This window comes from Oryzias latipes, chromosome 16 (assembly GCF_002234675.1).
Source record: "Oryzias latipes chromosome 16, ASM223467v1".
Lineage (NCBI taxonomy): Eukaryota > Metazoa > Chordata > Actinopteri > Beloniformes > Adrianichthyidae > Oryzias > Oryzias latipes.
In genome coordinates, this window is record NC_019874.2 from 6,267,422 (window position 1) to 6,281,427 (window position 14,006).

General features: G+C 36.6%; 1 protein-coding gene across 3 annotated transcripts in view; it reads right to left on the reverse strand.

Moving 5' to 3' along the window:
* Positions 1–14,006, reverse strand: part of vps13b (vacuolar protein sorting 13 homolog B) — a 318,686-nt gene that overhangs the window by 283,855 nt on the left and 20,825 nt on the right. For all 3 annotated transcript variants that reach the window (XR_002874967.1, XM_023964361.1, XM_023964362.1), the window contains exons 4-7: positions 12,688–12,805; positions 5,267–5,434; positions 4,947–5,128; positions 4,413–4,584 (exon numbers count right to left, since the gene is read on the reverse strand). Coding sequence is in view for 2 of the 3 variants with exons in the window: in XM_023964361.1 (XP_023820129.1) it covers positions 4,413–4,584; positions 4,947–5,128; positions 5,267–5,434; positions 12,688–12,805 (640 nt within the window). In the remaining variant the exon portion in view is untranslated. The remainder of the gene's footprint in view (positions 1–4,412; positions 4,585–4,946; positions 5,129–5,266; positions 5,435–12,687; positions 12,806–14,006) is intronic.

Consider the following 14,006-nt stretch of genomic DNA (forward strand, 5'->3'; position numbering starts at 1 on the left):
CTCACTCTGTGTTTCTGTTCAATCACTTTGTCTCTGTGCTTCCTTTTTGTTTTTATCCTCTGAAAGCTTTGGGGTTTCAGTTAAACAAGATAAGTTTTGTCATCTCTTGTCATAGTGGGATGAATCTAATCTTTGAATTAGCAGGTAATCAAAATAAAAGCAAAATCACCCCGCAATGATGATGTTATTTTAGGAGAGGCTTGAAGAATGAATTCTGACATGTGTATTGGGGGGGAGGAATTCCCAGAAAGGAATAGATTCAAGCCAAAAAGCCTGCTGTTAAGGAGCGGAGAAATGTGGAAAAATAAGTGTGAAACACAACTATCTTTTTACCACGATAGCTTTCAAAGTCACACTGCCACTTTTTGATGCAAATGAACTTAGCACTCCTATACTCCTTCATACAATGACCCCAAGTATAATTAAAACTTTAAAAGACTTGACACATCTAATCCAATGAGGGGGAGGTGAAAAAGAGCGTAAACAGCTTTGTTACAAAGCAAAAAGAGGGGTGGGAGTGGACAGTGCCTTTCATACACCAGCAGATGTCCCTGTATGTTGCAGAAGAAGAGACTGACCACTTGTGTGTATATAGACAAAAGTTATAACAGCTCAGGGGCCATTTAGAACTATGTCAACCCAGCCTTTCTATTCTGCCTAAAAGACTTAAAATCTTTGCTCATCAAATGCACACGAGCCTCACTTTAACATGGCAGAACTTTTGTTTTTTCTTGTATAAGTATTTGGTACAGGCTGTGACAGCTCACACCAAATGGTTAATCGAATTTTCAAATTGGTTTACAGAATCTCTTGAAATGTAAGCAGGCGTTTTTCACTTTGGCATTCTTTGTAACCTTTTTTATTTCCATTGAAAGCTAGCTCTTTATTTCAAGTTCATATTTATGATAACTATACAGCTCTGCTGGAAAGATTTAGGTCAAATGTCTTGTTTGAGCGCACCAGAGGAGTCTAATGAAGGTGGGGCAAAGACTGTTGGGGATCTGTAATCTTTCCGGTCCTAGGACCCAAACCAGCAACACTGTAGGTTTTTGTCACAAACCACTTACATCCTCATCGTCTCCATGCGTTGATGCAGCTAAGTCTTGCCACTGAAAGTTAAATAACTTAAAGAAATAGTAAAATAACTGAATCTCTAAAACTTCTTAATGAGTTATGGTGGGTGTCAGAATCTCAACTATTCAATTTGACAAGAACTGTAAACCAACTTTCCAAGAAGCTGCCAACTTGTCAAACTAAACCCCCCAACATGATTCCAGGAGTTTCCGTGTCATTCAACACATTTGTTTGCTTCTAACAAATCCTTTATAAGGAGGAGCTTCAAGCCCATGCCAAAAAGTAGATAAAATCTTCAGCGGTGCTCAGATCTTCTTTAGTTGGATATAACCCTTTATGGCATTTGGTGTGGTTCCTCCCTTGCCTGCCCAAGTGTCCAAGTGACATGTATGTCAGCTCAGCCGCCACCACCACTGTGCGAACGTGTGTTTGCATGGATGAACTGGACTGTGACTCTAAAGCACTTTGGCCCTAATCAAAGTAGAATACTGTTGTGCAAGTATACAACATTAAATTACATTTGACTTATTGAAGTGACTTACAGGCTTCCTTCAGTTAAAGGAAATGTGAAGTTATGTGTCTTGGCCAAAGACTCGTGACTGTAAATCTTGGGAGTTGAACCTTCAACCAACCGATTGACTGATTGCTTGATTTCCTTTGTTTATCAAACACAAAACAATATGGTTAAGTAAGCATGATAAACAGAGAGTGGTAAAGTGTTCAAAAGAGGAGTGGGTAGAGGAAAATATCTAATTATTTCCACCCCCAATCTTATTATATTTATACATATAATTGTACATATTAAAACATATAATCAATCGGCACCAATTAACAGATGGCTGCTCAACCTGCCAAGTTTCATCCATAATTCCACCTTTGGAAGACTGAGACCAAATATTCAAATCCCCAATAAATTAAGAGTTTCGTTTCTTGACCAACATCTGTGTTCTCTGTAAGCCAGAACAGCTCTTTTTTTCTACTCACTTTTTCTCCACTTGTGAACAAAAATACAAAATAATTATAAATTGCTGCATGTGGGGAAAAGGCTCATTCCAATCCACATAAGCCATTTCATTGTTTTGTGGAGGAAAACCACGGTTTCATTCTTGGAGGTGTTAAAGGTTAAGACTTAATGAACACCGAAAGATAACGTTATTCTCAAAAAGCACATATTAGCTCTTTAGATCACTTAGATCCTTTGGATACATTGCAGAAAAACTGCAACAATTCTAAACCAATTCATGAGACAACCATTGCACAGAGGTAAGACACCCAACTTTTGACCAAAAGGTCATGGGTTTGGTTCCTGCTCTGTATGTGACTGTATACAGCACATTGAGCTTGGAGGAAAGTGGAAAAGAGCTATTTAAGTAGACATCAATCACCAGTTACAAAGTGAAACCCAACAATAATCTTACACAATGAGTCTCGCCAGCTGCCAGTAACACAGGTCAGCACTTGATTTCATTGTAAAGAGACTGAAAAAGAAGTCAACTTGATCAATTTTTTTTTTAAATTGCTATTAGGGATGAGTCTTTCAAACTTTAATCCAAAAAATAATTACAGAAATTCCATTATAAGTGAAGCATCCGGCAATTTCCCACCAGCTACTTAGCCCATCACAAGCAGCCAAAGGGAAATCAAATAAATTTGATGAACTGCTAATTACATTAACAACATTTTCAAGCAGTCATTTTGAAATCATCTTTCCCTATAAACTATGGCCCACTAATAATATGTTATATGTTGGCCAAGGCATGGGCACTAACATTTAAATACATACTTCAGGGACTAAGGTCATCTGTTCTCTTTAAGAAAACTATATTTTCTCATTATAGTAATTAATCAGCAAAGATAGAATTGCAATATTATTTTTAGAAATATTTGGTTTTATTTCTGGAACCTAAAACACATCAAGTAAAACAAATGACTCTGCAAGACATCTAATAAAACACAACTGCCTACCACAATGCAAACACTCCCCACCTCCTCTTCACTCAGTCAATTACTTCCAGCATAAAATTTGGGGGTGCTCGGGTTCCCAGAGCTAGCTCCCCTTGTGTATTTTTGTGATGGGATACTAATTCATTCTCAGAGGTTCTGCATGGCAATTGCATTACAAAGACTCCTACATCTGGCATTGGACACCAAACTTAAAACTGTGCCAGCTTCCACTCAAATTTTCAGTCCAAAAAACACTGGGCAAGTAAGAAGGAGCTGAGTGTATCTGAATTTCTGCACCAAAGCTTGCTTCTTGTTCAAGACAGATCCAGTTAGTTCAACTGAAACTCTTTGATCTTAAAAATAATGAAGAAAAACTGTTTTTTGTTAAAATGTCACCAACAACCTTTTGACTTTAGACTTACCATTCTTTTATAATACCAGAAAAGCTTTTTTACAAGTCAAAGCAACAAAACATTGAATCAGTTACACCTTTTCTTAGACAGTAACTGCAGTCAGAAAAATGTCTAGTAACAATAATAAAATAATACAGGTGAGCGGCTTGACATAATGTTGTACTGTTATTTTTCATATGTTGTCATCCTTTGTGGTAAGAAATAACCCATATTTCAGATTAGAAGGCTGCAAAACAATCAATAAACCATCAATAAAGACACAGTTAATATCTTTATCATTCGCTTACAATTTATAAATACGCCTTGCGAAAATGAACATATTGGTCACGCTTTTGCTTGAGGCGTTGAAAAACAATCAATAAACTTTAAGGAAAGACATAGTCATTGCAATAATTAATCACTTAAAAGCAATTTATTTACATGTGGCATTTGTAAGACATATATAAATGCTAATAAATGTCTTTATAAGCATCTTATTAACACCTGTAAGGCATGTGTAAGATGTTCTAATAAATGTCTTCTAAATGGTAAATGGTATATACTTAAATGATATAGCACGTTACAGTTACAGTCCCATTCACACACACATTCACACACTGATGGCAGCTCCACTGTCAAACACTGGCCCCAATCTATAACCAGCAGGAGCAATGTGGGGTTCAGTGTCTTGCCCAAGAACATTTCGGCACATGAGGGTGCAGGACGGGAACCAAACCTGCAATCTTCCCATCAGAGGTTGACCGCTCTAACTGCACCATGGCTGCCGCCTCGTTAAGGCTTTACAGCTGCTAATGTTTGTATAAGCAACATATCAGCACTGAGAAGGCATTAGTAGAACATCTACAAATGCTAATGAATGTCTTATAAATGTCCTGTAAAGGCTTATAAAGGTATTACTAATGATTGTTAATGTCTTATAAGTAGAATATAAAGAAGTATTTTTATGAAGTGTTACCAATTCTTACAATACAACTGACTCACCAGGCGAGCTTGCTCCGCTCTCCCCACCATGACCGAGGCCCTCCTCTCCTTCAGCCTCTTTCTGTCCTATTTCCCCGTAGTAGAGGGCAATGATCAGCTCCAAGATTCGGATAAACATGGGTAGCTGCTGGTCTGTAATCGACAATTTCAGACTCTCCAACATGGTATGGATCTGAAAAAATGCAGGAAATGCAATAGTTGGGTGATGTTGGGCAATGTTACTTATAGTTGTCAACAACCAGAAACTTACGCTGCGTTCCCACAAAATGTGAACGCCATCATTTTAAAAAAAAGGAAAAAATTTTACAACTTATTAAATAAATACAGACATTTTAAAACCTTTTCTACCATAAAATAGTATTTCAGTTTGTTGAATGAAATAGTTTGACAAACTTTGGCTCTAAACTACAATTACTGTTTTTCAGGAAAAAAAAGTTTCTTTTTCATTTTAAAAGTGTAAATATTCATTAGAACAGGAGCATCTTTCTGGTGTAAAACAATCAAGGGGTATAGCCAACTTTCTTTGCTGCTCACTTTAACAGCCGACGGAATCTTTGAGTTAATGTTGTCATAGGTACAATGAAGGCGCGTTCTGAAGGAGCACTTGTAAAGCAGTGGATCCTGATAAAACTCAATCTTGCCACTTGCATTCCGCTTGTCCAGGCACACTGTACAGTCTGTAAAGTTTATGACTTTTCTGAGAACCAGGTCTGGAGCTGCAACGACAGAGAAATAGACACAGTTGTGAGTGGTTTTTGGTAAACATGACTTTTTCTGCTATGTGATGTGACAAAATCCTTTTATTCTGGGTTTATCAAGAATGGAAAAAGCACCAAGAACCGAAAACATCTTACTGGTGATGTCCATGAAGGCTCTCTCCCATATGTCGTCCACTGTGTAGCACTCGGCTGAGGTAATGTTGACTGAGAGAACAATGTCATCCTCCACATACTTCAGGATCAGATTGTTTACAACAATGTTTACGTTGTTCACCACCCGTCTAATCAGACTCTGAACATAACCTGAAAACACAATCAAGCACAATTTATTTCTATAGAGACATTAAAAAAACAAAAATAAAAATGACCTAAAACGATTATAGATGAATATTTTAACATTAAAAAATGCTGTTGTTTAGTTGCTAAAGTCAGTGTACACAAAGTCATAGAACCTGTTCAATAGAACAATGACCAAAAACTGTGGGGGTGATCATGTACCCTGCAGTAACTGTGGGCAGATATGAGTCACAACGTTTTAACAGCTAAAACTTTGAACATTATTAACACTATTAACCACCTGGAAATTATAGGTAGATATACAATTTGGATTATCAAAGCTATACATTTTCATGGGCATGAAGAGACTATTTTTTTATCATATTTTGTTTTTTATTTATAAACATATAATCTACATAGTTTGACCACTTCAAATTTCAAATGTAGCAAAAAACACAAGTTTCTGTCACATATTTGTACAGCACAGAGGTAGATTGTCCTGTAATGTGCTTAATGGAATATGTTTCCATAATTCATAATTCTGATTTTCATTCTGAAGAATTTCCCTGCCAGTTCTTATTTCTACAACTGAAATTCTTTAATTCAATTTTACTCTAAAATTGAAAGAGTATATATCTTTTACATTTTCTAGGTTATTAGGCTTTTATTTTGACTGGACCAAAAACATAAAATGCACCAGGTGACTTGGATACAGGCCTGTGTAGAACAATATCAGGCTTAAACAATGAAGTAAAAGCTTTCTCTGTTTTGTTGCTAGTCTGCAGCCAGTATTTTATGCATTTATATACATTAGAAACATTTTAGTGATCATTGTTATGCCACAGATACATTTTTTTTAATATTCAGCCTAAAGTAAAACTTTCACAAGTAAAATATCAGAATTAGTAGAAATTGGTAACACTAAAAAAAGTCCAAACAAACAATTGGAAAAGTTTTGAATCTTATGGAACTGATGGAAGTCAAACTTATTGACACTGGATGGCCTCAGGAAAATCAAAAGGGCTTTCATGTAGTGGTGATTCAAAGCTTGGGCCAGAAAAAAAACTCCTTAAAGAAAAGCAAGAAACAAAGACCTGGAGGAGCAGATATTTTGATCAAATGGTCATTGCTATAATAATTGGAAAGAATGGGCCAACTGACAAATGTTTTCCAAAAAAAAAAGGTGTGGTAGCAATTCTTGAATGTAGTGAATATGACACAAAGGCCACAGTGACACCCAGAAACAGAAGTTTCACAAGAAGAAGCACACATAGCGAGGTCTTTACTCCACAAAGCTAGGAAAGACTTGAAGAATTGCACTGCTGGGAGTTAGAACTATAAAATACAAAAATACACAGCAATAAATCCCATCAACCACAGAGCCAATAGCATTATTCATTCCTCCCATATAATGTGTAACTCAGCCATTACAAGCTAAAACATATAAAGTTGGAGTACTTTTGCCCCGTTTCCAAGCTAAATGTTTATCTTCCTGTAGCGACATGCCTCACTAAAGGGATAACAGAATCAACAATTAGGAGGCATAAAAAGAAGCCGTTAGTAAAGGGCTCCTTTTGAGCAAAAATATTAAATACTTTGTAATTTACGATAATTACGAATGTCGGAGTGTGTCTAATGATGGCACATTCATGGATTAAAGAATGTGTGTGTGTGTGTGTCTGTGTGTGTGTGTGTGTGGGGGGGGGGGGGGGGGGTGTGTGCTTGTGGTTCCAGGATCAGTCAGACGGTTGCACCTGCAAACGGGGCTGTAAAACAAGCACTTTACCCCCCAGTAATTGCCTCTGGATCTAATTTTCTCAAGCCAGGATGTCTTCCCCTCCATTTGCCCTGCACTCTTTCACGTCTCATGCCTCAGTCTGCTTCACACCATGCAGCAGGCCCCAGTTACATTTTCGGCACGCTAAAAACTTCTGTAAACAACTGTCACAAGCAACATCTGTGCCGTGGCTCAGTTTAAAGAAGTTCACTTTAAACTGTCTGGGCATATGAGGACGGGGAGGGGGGAATCAAAGGGATCAAAAAAATATGCAAGTAATGCTCACTTTTTACTACAAGTAAAAGATATTTATCTGCAGTCAGGTTACATTTATGTGCAATTATTCATTGTGTGAAACATAATTGTAGTATATAGAACAACTGGTGTTCAATATACTACAATTTTCGTAATTTCTGAATTTTCTGTTTTCTAATTGTTAAAGGCTGACTCCATGTGGTGTTTTAATTAGGATTATGCTGTTTTTAGCCACAAAAAAAAACATAAGCCATAATTTCTGCAGAACGCTAGTAGTTCATTATAAATCCGCTTCTGAGTTGATGCACAGTAACTCCGCCCCCTTCCCCTCACCATTGCTGAGAGCTCGGAGCAGGAAGCTTTTTCTTTTACATCATAAATACCGGTAGGCTCTTTTTCCAACTTTTTTTGTCTGCTCCTGATTCACAGCTATTTGAATATAGAAATACTCAGAAATGCAGTTTTGAACTTAATTTTCTTTATGTATGTCCTACATCATCAAAAAGGACTCAAGACAATTTTAAACACAAATTAAAAACAGTTTTAATTGGAAAGGGTCTTTAATTAGCTTTCACCTTTCTGCCTGTGGAGCTTTGTTCCAGCATTTGACCTGTAACATCCCTTTTTTTTCTCACACGTATTAGACGAAGACCAAATCTTTTTATTGGATTAAACACTAACACTAACATTTGATGGTTGTTTTTATGTCAAAAAGTCCTCCCATGAACAATTAGACAGTTGTGACTGTTCTGAGAAAAAGCTTCTCAATAGTGCAAATCGAATGCAGAAGGTATTTAATGAGACCAAGAAGCAAGTTTAGTTCAACCAAAATATCCAAAGTTAAAAGACTATGTTTTTATTTTCACATTTATTAAATCTATGATAAATCTTTTATAAATCATTTTAACGTCATTTGGAACAGTGTGATCAAATAATGAAAATTATTCTCAGATACAAAAAGGTTTTTTCATTGAAGAGAAGACATGACTGACCCTGTAATTCTCTTAACTTTTAAGATTTGTTGGGATTACAGGATGTAAAGAGGAGTGGATGTACATGTGCCTCACATCAAGCTTTCCCGTTTCCATTTGAAAAATGTCTCATTGTGCAGTAGGCAGAATTATTAGTCATGAATGTGAAAATGTCTTATGTGTAAACATTCTCCAATATGTCTTAATCAAGTAAAATTAACCAGTTAAGCAACAATTAAAAATGAACTTGTCAGGGAAGGTTTTCGCTCTCTTTTATGAAATTTTTTTTCTAATTTTCATTATTGTAGAATCAGTTTACACTAAATGGTTTTATTTTAGGCACAAACACTTAGTTTAGGAGAAGATTACAGCTTACAAACTTCACATCTGGAGTGTATCTTTGGTTCCATCCAACTACATTAACAGGTACCATGCGGCAACTGACTTAAGAAAAAGCTGCCACAAAAAATTCTCCTCAGAGTCACAGAAAATAAAACACATTTCAACAATCTGTAAGCCCATAGCAAGAATTCCCTTGAAAAGCAAAATGCGGCTCTCACAAACAGTGGCCGATGGTTTGCCACAAGCAGCAGTAAACATAATCACTCACAGACATGCCCAAGGTGGAAGCACTTGGTCTTTAGTCTCTGTGCGGCTACATGGCATATAAATGAATGTTACCATTTTACACCGCAAAGTGAACACGAAGGAGAAATGAATTGAATATGTTCCTTTTCAAGGCCAAATCATTGAATAATTGTGAGCGGCTGCTCTATTGTGCCAAATACAGAAGATGAAACAAAATAGTTTGCCAACATCCAGCCCGCTACAAAGTCCGACGGATCTTATGAAGGCATGTTTATTCTGCAGCTTTATTTCTAAAGGTGAACACACACATCTCATGCACAATGGTGTTAAATGATATTCATAAACACCTAAACATTCTGCATTTGACTTCATTTCTATTATTTATACTACTAAATCAAATTTCTGTCACAAAAAAACTTTTAGCACAGGACAAACTGTAGAATGACTCTTCCATTCTAAAGCAAATCTCAGCAAAAGTCCCACAGAAACCTTAAAACAGAAACCAGAAGACATGAAGCCTGAAAAGCTCCGAGGAAAAACGCCTTAAAACAGCAGAACATCAACAGAAATGAAAAACAAATGTTCAAAAACAAGAGACCATGTTTGTGAGCAAACTGTAAGACAATGCCAGAAGGAAATGAGATGTAAATGTATGCACATAAATACGCTCCAACATCTATACATAATATGGCTCTGAAAAAGCCAGAGGGACAACACACTGAAAGCACATTAATAATATGCTAATTGTACAACAGGAAAAACCTGGTGTGCCCAAATATTGGCACTAAAAGTTTGAGAAAAGTGTGACTAATCTGTGGAGGAAATCTGAGACGATAACATGTTAATAAAAAAATCCTAAATAAAAATCCTGTGTGCTAATATGCTATGTCTTCACTTTTAAAAAACATCCTTTAAGTTCATTAAGACACTTGTGAAATGTTTGGTTTATATCCTATTCTAAGGCAAATATCAGTCTGAGTCAGAGCAGGTTAGTTTTCCCTCATCTACCTTTTAACCTCTACCTTTCTAATTAGACAGGCTGGGATTACAGTATTTATCTACTTCCTTGTTATTATTGAACTGCTCCAACCTCTGACCCCCAAGTAGTCTCTGAAGGCTGTAATGGGTTGAAATGAGGACACGTGGTAGAAAAGTTGATTGTGAACAGAAATTAAATGAACACAGATACACAAAAACTGAAAAAGTTAAACAAAGGCACATATTCACTCATGTAGACACCCACACACACACCAGGGAGCTCTGATTGAAGCAGGCCCAATGAAAAATGCTGGGGTGTGGGGCACCCTGCTTTAACAGCTGGGAAGAGATATCATCTCAAAACATCAGGCTGGGAAATGGATCCTCCCCAGATACAGGCAGCCAGAAATCTAAGTTCATACGTTTAAACACACTCGGGCTCAGGGAGGATGCCACACTGACCTCACCTCTGCAGCTCAGGGTTTTTTAGTTGCTTTATTTCTACTGATAGTCACCATACTATTATAAACTAGCTCTTTCCTGTCCAACTTCTCTAACAGCTAAGGGAAATAAACTATCCTGTGTTTCTGACCCCATTTTGTGCTGCTTCCCAACAATAATCCAGAGGTAACCCTTCTAATTGAGTTAACTAACAAACCGACTGCCTGTTAAAATAGTGTGTTATTAGTCCAATGGCTAATAAGAGGTTTGCGAAATTGTTTCTAAAGAGCATTTTGGTTTTCAAAACCAAGTGGACATGCTGATCTCTATGAAGCACGTTTAACACTGGAAGGACATGGATGACTGTAGGTCTGCACTCACATCCATGGAGATAAGAGATTTTCCAATGTGGTTTATTATGTGTCCGACCCTCATGCTTACTCGGATTTCTATTACTGAAAACTAGGGACGTCCCGATCACGTTTGCTTGGCCCCGATCCGATTTGATTTTGAGCATTTGTCAATACAGAGTTCCAAACTGATACTTTTTTAAAACATAGAAAAAAATTAACAAATGCAAAATTGACAGATGCATATTTCCCCCTATTTTCATTTTATTACCCTATTCTATCATTTAACACTTAGTGCACTTCTGAGCAATAAAGGAAAGTAGTGCAACAATAAACTAGAAAAGATTGTTTACCTGTAACTGGTGAAAAAGAAAATTAGTCACATGAGAAGGTTTGGTGAGTAAAGCTTAAGAATCTAGAGAACTATTGAACATTTTTGATCATATGTAATTTATTTCTCCAAAAGAATTCTTTAAAATGAATGACGATTTTCTTCCCAAATCATTGTTGTAGCATTAACATGATGACAAGTGTTTGTGACTAGCTCATACCAACATTACCATTTATTTGTTTGGGCTGTTTAGAAAGGTTATGGATTTTTTCCTTTTGGATTACTTTTTCTCGTAGTTTGCAATTTGTAGACGGTCCCTTTCCAGCCGTCTCACTGCCATCTCTCTGACGGCAACACGGAGAGAACAATTCTCATAAAAAGAAACCAAAACTTGTTTTGGTTTCTTTTTATGAAGAAGTCTGAATCTGTGAATATCTTGTTAAGTTTACCACACTGTTTTTGTGTGTCTCCTGCTCAAACTATATATTCTGCCATATTCTGCTCTGTTTTATTGTAATACAATGTTGTGATCCATTCATGATACACAGACTTCTATTAGAGTGCTAAAAATCGTAAAATCTCTAGCACTGATCACAATAATGGATATTAAATTAATGCTGAAACCATGATAATGATATCATATCCGATTCTGATCGAGCCTGATTTCAGAACACATGATCGGATCGGGATGTCCCTACTGAAAACCAAACAGCAACTTTTCTGAAATATATTATTGTCCCTAGAATTCTTTTTCTGTTTCTGTACAGCAAAACTAACTTGTTTTTTTATGTTTCTTTTTTATGCAAAAAAGTCTGTTTTGAAGCCCAAGAATTCACAAACACCAGGTAAGACCTTTAAAACATATTCATAAACTGAAGAAATGTTTTTTAAAGACATTTCAAATAATACATTTGAACCTACAATCAGGTGGACAGACGTGCTATGAATGCAAGTGACTACATAATAATAATTATATCAATTTGTTGTGTGAATCTCTTTATGAAAACAAAATCAAATCACACATAAATCGACACTCTGGTCTTTTGATCGTCTCTGAAAAATGCCAAGCAAAACCTAAAACTGCACTTTTAGAGGTGATAAAGATTTAATTGACAGATCAAAATGACAGCTTTGATTATTTTTTTTTCAGCCTGAGGATATGTGGAGAGCTGCAGTGATGCACAGTCTCCATGGCACTGGCTTTACATTCAACGTTTATCTTTAGTATTTAAAGCCAAAGTATGTTTTCTGGTTCAATACAGGACAAAACAAAAGAGCTTCAGTTTTAAAAAGCTGTTCATGGTCCTTATAGAAATATGTAACTACTGGTCTCAGTGAATGTTTAAAAACTAAAAAAGCATTTGAAAATTAAATCTCAGAGTAAAAAGATGTAAAGAAATAAAATAATAAATATTCATATTAAAAAATGTTAAACATTGGCAAACGACTTTTTCAAAAAGTTCAGAATTTTTCTAGTAATCAAAAGTATAACTTTTTTTTGGCCGACTTTTTCACCACATTTTCCTGAAAGTTATTCTTTCAGCAAAGCTGTCCAATGGCCTCTCAGGAAAAAAAGGGCTATTAATCACCTGGGGGCAGGTCCGGGTCACTGGGGGCTACCTGCTGAAGGCGGCGAGGCTTGGCCACAGCCTTGGAGCTATCAGAGGCGCTGCGGCTGGTCGAACTCGAGGTGCTGTCATGGTCATCCTGACAACAAAGCAAACAGGATCCAGAGTCAAGTAAACATCAAGAAAACTGAAAGTTTCTGACTCAAAAAAATCAGAGATATTCAGAACAAACAGGACAAAAGTCATCTTGTAAGTGTGAAAAAAAAACATTTGACTGATGAGGATTTGATTTCTGAAAAATGTCAACATGGATGTTCATTTAGTCTAGTTTTACACTTTTCATAAAGAGAATAAACCCATTAATCTCATCAGGGTTAAATTATTTTAAACGTGTAAGACTACCTCTGACTTTATAACTGCAGTCCATGTATTTGTAGGAGGATGTGTCATTTTAAAATATGCACAATGTAGAAAGTCTCTGATTACCGTCACTGTTTCTGAGACTCACACCAAACCTTCCCACTGACCATCATCCAATCCCCATTTATCCTCACGACCTCTACAAATAAACTCTGGAGCTCAGAAGACAGAACTGAAGGTCCCTCCTCCACAGCAGCAGATGTCTGCATTCAAGGCAGAAATGGTGTGTTGAGTTCAGGGCAGCAAATACCAAACCTCAGTGTGTGTGTGAGTGAGTGAGTGTGTGTGTGTGAAAATGGTGATGAAATGAACATCCTTTACAAAGATGAAGTAAAAGATAAACAAAGTGAGCCAAGATTCAGTGATTCTGGATAAGAAAGGGTATTTATTAGTTCAGCTGGAAGAGTGCCTGAGGCCAGAGAGTGCTCTGGAACTACAGGTGTATATACTACCAAAAAAGCCCCATTCACACAGCCTGTTTGTTTTGTCTCTGCAACTCATTCTATTTTGCTCCACAGTGAAGTGTGAAGTGGACCAATGTGGAAATCTTTATCCTTTCTTTCCACATCTATTCCATCTTGTGAAGAGGTGAAGCGAGTGCCGCATGAAGGACTGGTTTAAAGATGTTTCTCTGCTCCTGAAATCAAGCTTTCATGGCTACTCACCTTAATACACAAGGTGAAATCTGTTTCGTCTTAAATCTTTACGTTGCATTATATTAAGTTACTGCTTCAACTGTAGTTTTTTAACTTATTTCCATAATTATTCAAGACTTGCAGATAAATGTATGCCTATTCAAACAGGAGGAAAGGGCTTTATTTTCGAATTTCTGAATGAACGCTCAGTTATGAACGCTGAAGTTACATTTGGGGAATTAATCCTACAAATAAAATGTTTTAATTAAATATCATACACAAATG